Source organism: Limulus polyphemus, unplaced genomic scaffold (assembly GCF_000517525.1).
Source record: "Limulus polyphemus unplaced genomic scaffold, Limulus_polyphemus-2.1.2 Scaffold2474, whole genome shotgun sequence".
NCBI classification, from domain to species: domain Eukaryota; kingdom Metazoa; phylum Arthropoda; class Merostomata; order Xiphosura; family Limulidae; genus Limulus; species Limulus polyphemus.
The window spans coordinates 141,255-147,211 of NW_013668084.1; the positions used below are offsets into that span (position 1 = coordinate 141,255).

The window sequence follows — 5,957 nt, forward strand, 5'->3', positions numbered from 1 at the left end:
CTTACGTTGTTACATACGGATGACAACCTAATCGAAGAATATCTCTGCGAATTAATATATCAATATCATTACGTTCTCTCTACAGACTTACGTTGTTACATACGGATGACAACCTAATCGAAGAATATCTCTACGAATTAATATATCAATATCATTACGTTCTCTCTACAGACTTACGTTGTTACATACGTGGCAGAGTTTTTCTGACTACTTCAAAACTCAAAACCTTCGTGATTGGGCGTTGAAGAGTTAATAAGTGATTTTTACAAGTCTTTTAAAAATATCAAACTAGCTGGCTTTAATAAGTGTTTTTAATGATCGTATAAATTTTGAGGTTTAACAAAATCCTTCTATTGATGCTGTTTTCACGTGTTAGCCGAAAACAATAAAACGTGATTAGAAGTAAATAACTTACCACCGTTCTTCGGATTACACTGAAAAGTTACCTTAACAACTGAACAGGTTTTCTTTGTACTTGTATTGTCATTGGAAATCATCAACATTTTTGAATCTTTTTTTTTATTTATATTAGATTTTCAGCAGGAGAATAATATATTGCCTGGGGTCTTAATGGATACATTTAAACATGTCTACGCTGTATTAAGGCATTTCGGTATACTAATAACTAGACAATTTTGAACTTCCTACAGTCCATCTTTTTATGGAAATACTTTGTGGTTACTAACCATTTGCTTTTCTGTTCTTCTTGCAAATCCTCTTTGGGGCATTACTGTATAGCGGAAGTGACGTGTATTAAGGCATTTCGGTATATTAATAGCTAGCCAATTTTGAACTTCCTACAGTCCATCTTTTTATGGAAATACTTTGTGGTTACTGACCATTTGCTTTTTCTGTTCTTCTTGCAAATACTCTTTGGGGAATTACTGTATAGCGGAAGTGACGTGTATTAGCCAAAGCTGTTTTGAAGTTTTTCTCAGGACATGACGACTGGCATTAGAAATATTTGATCTTCAGGTATAAGTCAAGTTACATTGACTTAACATACAGGAAGATCAGGCCATACGAGTTCGAATAGTTGAACTTTAGTATAGTTGAATGAAGGGTTAACAACATCATAACAACATTTCTGTATAAGTACAAAATGGCGTCACCCATCCTCTTCACATCTGAACAGTTTTCTTTCTTTTTATAGTGAAACGTATTCAATTTTATTTTGAATTACTAATAATTTGTTTTAAATATGAAAGGAAAACAAATGGTTCGCTGTTTACAGGACCGCTTTGATGATTTGATTTTAAACAGTCGATTTTACGCGGTATGCAGTCAAGTGAACTCTGCCCTCATCTGACATTCTATTTAACATATAAACCAAGAGTTGGATAAATAAACGTTTTCTAAACAATTCATCAAAATCCTTCTTCACATTATCCGTGTTGAAAATTTTTAGTTTTCTTCAAGACGAAAAACTTTTACTAAATCGTACAAATATGTCTATACACTTTTGGATGGCTTCTACTACTATTTTTTAAATAGATTTGTGACGGAAAAAAACGTTTAAAAATGTATGACAGATATTAAAAACATGATTATATATATATCATTCTCAGTGGAGCATGGATAACTCGATTTGCTTCAGAGCCATGAAGAATCAATCAAGCAGTTTATAAAAACGAAATTGTAAGCTTGACTTGACTGATGTTTTTTATTATTTTTATGCTCTATTATAAGTATAATTCTCTCGCACTTTGCGTTAAAAAAATTGTAAAACGCTCGTTACCATTGCTAAGTTTGGTTAAAGCTATATTAGAAAGTAAATATCGTTAGACAGAACCGATAGCAGCTTCCTTACATGTTCAGAAGTATACATGACCAATTGAGGTAGTGTTTTCAATCCTTGTTGCTTGTAGGTAGGAAACATCTTGTGACGAGCCACCAACATTGCATATAAGTTGGATATAGCGCCACCTATACAATGAATTCGCAAGTCTTTAAGTGTGAACAAAAGTCACAATTTCTTCATAAAATAACAAACGTTTTGTAATTTAGACACTCACTACTTAAACAGATGAATACACATTCTTAATGTTATCTTACGTCCCGCGAACAATGATATCAATGAAATAAATGGAATTTTAGAAATATATCAAATAGAACCTGATACCAAAGAACATAAAAAATAGGATCCAGTAAGCTAGATACAAAGTGCCTTCAACGTCTTTCTACTTGATTCAATTGTAAGATAAATGAATTATTTTTTATAAGTTTCAAACATACGATGAAAAACTATTTATTTGAGCATCTGATGTTAAGTTATTAAATATGTCTAGTTTGTTAACTGTAGATAGAAGAAATTATAACTTAGCATTAGGTTATTAAATGATACGTGTGATTAGATTGGTTGAGCATAAGAAAAGACGTTTGATGCAAACGTATAAACATAAAAACCTGAGAGAATTACCGAGTATTTTGCGTTTACGTACAACTACCATAATAATTCTTGGTTTATGGACAATAATTTTTTTGTTGTTGTTTTCAAAACTGCGCAGTGAGTGAAATTTGAACTACTTTAGAAAACTGTAACATTTTTCCACTTAAAACTGATACTTCCATTCGTTTTGAGCTACTGAGAAAATAAAGAGAACAATTCCTGTAATGTGTCGCTACCTGGTGCCAAAATACTGTCGCCGTTAGGAAAGCCAATAATTTCTCTCATCTTCTTCAGGGTGATTTGTTCCATCAGGATGAAAACAGGAGCGATCTCATAGGTGAACCTGAGAAAACCAACAAAATACCTTAAAAAAATATTATAACACACGGTTTTGTTAAATAACTAAACTTTAAAGCTAGCATGGAAAGGCTCGCCCAGTAGTTACTCGATTAACGCTAGTGACTAAGAAATTGACACTCTAAATTATTAGTCAAAAGTCCTAGATGTGTCGAAACCTGACAAATCAAACCATATATGTAAAGCATACTTTCACAGGGCAGCCGTTTCTGTTCATCCTTATTGATATTAACTTTTTGGTTCTATTCGTTATCTTGCAATAACTTTAATTGACTATATAGTTTTTTTTTAAAAAAAAGACTTGTGTGCATCTATATAATCACGCTGGAAATGGGTCAAAAGGTAATGTTTGTATTTCCGGATTTCATATTTTAAAGTTATTAGTAATCGTAAGTTTAACTTGATATACTTATATATATATACCCATAAAAACATACGATTTTCACTTATAAAGCAGTTACATTAACATCACTTATTATGGATAAAATTAAAATGTTATGATGCCTTTTAACAGGTTTGAACTTCAGTACAAAAACAGCAAGACTGCATTTAACAATGTTAAGGCGTTTATTACGCTGGTTTTGCACTACTACAAATAGATGAGTGATTTTGTTAAAATTTCACGTATTCATTAACTATTTAGATCTTAGGAGCAAACAATTTGTTTCATGTGTTTTGTAAGAAATTATATATTGCGTTTTCTTTCATTAAGTTAGTTTTATAAATGTCATTTTTACAACGTTTAAAACAGTTGTTGTTATTGTTACCAAATGTTATTATTAATTTTTACATTGTTAACTTAGTATAAGAATTTGGAGCTAATCCAAATTTTCTAAATTGGCCAAACATCGTGAGATATTATTGGGATTACGGCCGAAAATACTGTTATTAGTGGATTACCAACTGAACATTTAATGCTTGTGAATTGATTAACACGTACTTCTTACCAGTCTAGCTGGCGTGAATAGCTTCGTTAGTTTATATGATTTGTATCATTAGTTTACTTTTCGTCTTATACTATCAATAATAAATAACATGAGGACCGACAAGAATATTATCTCACGTTTCGACTTCTCCTGAGTGATACGAAGCTATAAATTGCCAATAATCAGTTACTGAGATCTATTAAAAGGCTTAATGATTATGAAAAAAAATTAAGTTGAAAACACTTCATACAAGCGTTATAATTTTACCGATACGAAAGCTTTTGAAAAATCTATGAATGGTAGCAAAACCTTTTGGTTTCGAGAGTGTTTCAACAATATTATTTACAATAATTGGAGCTTTTACGTTTCATAATTAATCTTCGAGAAATTTTACTTAAATTCTTGTTTTATTTTGCTATATAGTAAGACACCGTTTCTTTCATAAACCAGTTTTTCCTAAAAATTCAACCAAAAATTGTTCAAATTGGATACATTCAAATTTATTAAACGTTGTACAAACATAAGAGGAGTGTCAAGCTTTCATACCACTCAGACAAAAATACACTACGACTTCGCCACTCAACCATTTTACACGCATTTTCTGATGCATCTCAATTTGTTATCCTCAAAATAGACAAGGCCTGGCATGGTTAGGGCACTCGACTCGTAATCTGTGGGTCGCGGGTTCGAATCCCCGTCCCACCAAATATGCTCGCTCTTTTAAGCCGTGGGGGCGTTATAATGTTTCAGTCAATCCCACTATTCGTTAGTAAAAGAGTAGCCCAAAAGTTGGCGGTGGGTGGTGATGACTAGCTGTATTTCACTGTTAAATTAGAGACGGCTAGCGCAGATAGCCCTCGTGTAGCTTTGCGCGAAATTCAAGACAAACAAAAAAGACTAAGGAAATAAGCACCCACCGACTGTTTAGGTATTTGGAAATTTTTCTAGAAAAGAGGGATTAAAATGAGTTCATAATTGTTGGCTACTTTCTGTTTTTCATTTAAATAAATTCTCTGTTCAGAACCACAGATATTAAGGTAAAACACTTAAAAGATTAAAGGAAAGGTGCTTAAAATTTAAAAAAGAATGTTGATAATATTTTACAAACATAATAACTGGATACAAAACATCTTCGCTTTCCTTCCTCTCCCCGAATATAGTATAATTTTTAACTGAAGGTTGTATATTAACACGTATTTTTATAAACCTATTTAATCGTGAAAATATTATCATATCCACAATCAATTAAACAAGCCGTTTTTTTTGTACTTAATTGTTGGAAATGTAAGAGAAATGTTTCCCTAACAAAAGTCATAAATAGTTCGGATAATTAGCCTTCGATGAAAGTATGAATACATTTATAAAAACTTATTAAGTACTTTGTAGAAAACATTGGTCACTTACATGTTCGTGTTGGCAGCAGCAGTCAACCATTCTCCAGCTAAAGATACCATATCCAATCCGCAAGAAAGTTGGTTGAAGTAGTGAGGGTGAGCTGCAATTAAAAAAATCAAGGTAATAACTAATTTACTTTGTTATGTGAACGCTGAACTTGAATAACGTTCAAATATAACAATTTAAAGATAGCTTTTACTGGCCGGAATACATTGGCTGACAGTTTCTATAGATATTGTCTATAACAACCTCAAGATAGCTTTTTCCAGTTTACACTGCATGATCAGTTCTTGAATATCACCTATAACCACCTTAAGATGGCTTTCCCCAATTTACACTGCATGATCAGTTCTTAAATACCACCTGTAACAACCTCAAGATAGCTTCCTCCAGTTTACGCTGCATGATCAGTTCTTAAATATCACCTGTAACAACCTTAAAATAGCTTTCTCCAGATTACACTGCATGATCACTTCTTAAATATCACCTGTAACAACCTTAAGATGCTTTCTCCAGATTACACTGCATGATCAGTTCTTAAATATCACCTGTAACACCTTAAAATAGCTTTCTCCAGATTACACTGCATGATCAGTTCTTAAATATCACCTGTAACAACCTTAAAATAGCTTCCTCCAGTTTACACTGCATGATCAGTTCTTAAATATCACCTGTAACAACTTTAAGATGGCTTTCTCCAGTTTACACTGCATGATCAGTTCTTAAATATCACCTGTAACAACCTTAAGATGGCTTTCTCCAGTTTACACTGCATGATCAGTTCTTAAATATCACCTGTAACAACCTTAAAATAGCTTCCTCCAGTTTACACTGCATGATCAGTTCTTAAATATCACCTGTAACAACCTTAAAATAGCTTCCTCCAGTTT

General features: G+C 32.4%; 1 protein-coding gene across 1 annotated transcript in view; it reads right to left on the reverse strand.

The window, feature by feature from the left end:
* Nucleotides 1-5,957, reverse strand: part of LOC106467064 (glutamate decarboxylase-like) — a 44,452-nt gene that overhangs the window by 29,757 nt on the left and 8,738 nt on the right. The window contains exons 2-4 of the mRNA XM_022395174.1: nucleotides 5,077-5,167; nucleotides 2,626-2,732; nucleotides 1,811-1,926 (exon numbers count right to left, since the gene is read on the reverse strand). Coding sequence (XP_022250882.1) covers nucleotides 1,811-1,926; nucleotides 2,626-2,732; nucleotides 5,077-5,126 — 273 coding nt within the window. The 5' untranslated portion in view covers nucleotides 5,127-5,167. The remainder of the gene's footprint in view (nucleotides 1-1,810; nucleotides 1,927-2,625; nucleotides 2,733-5,076; nucleotides 5,168-5,957) is intronic.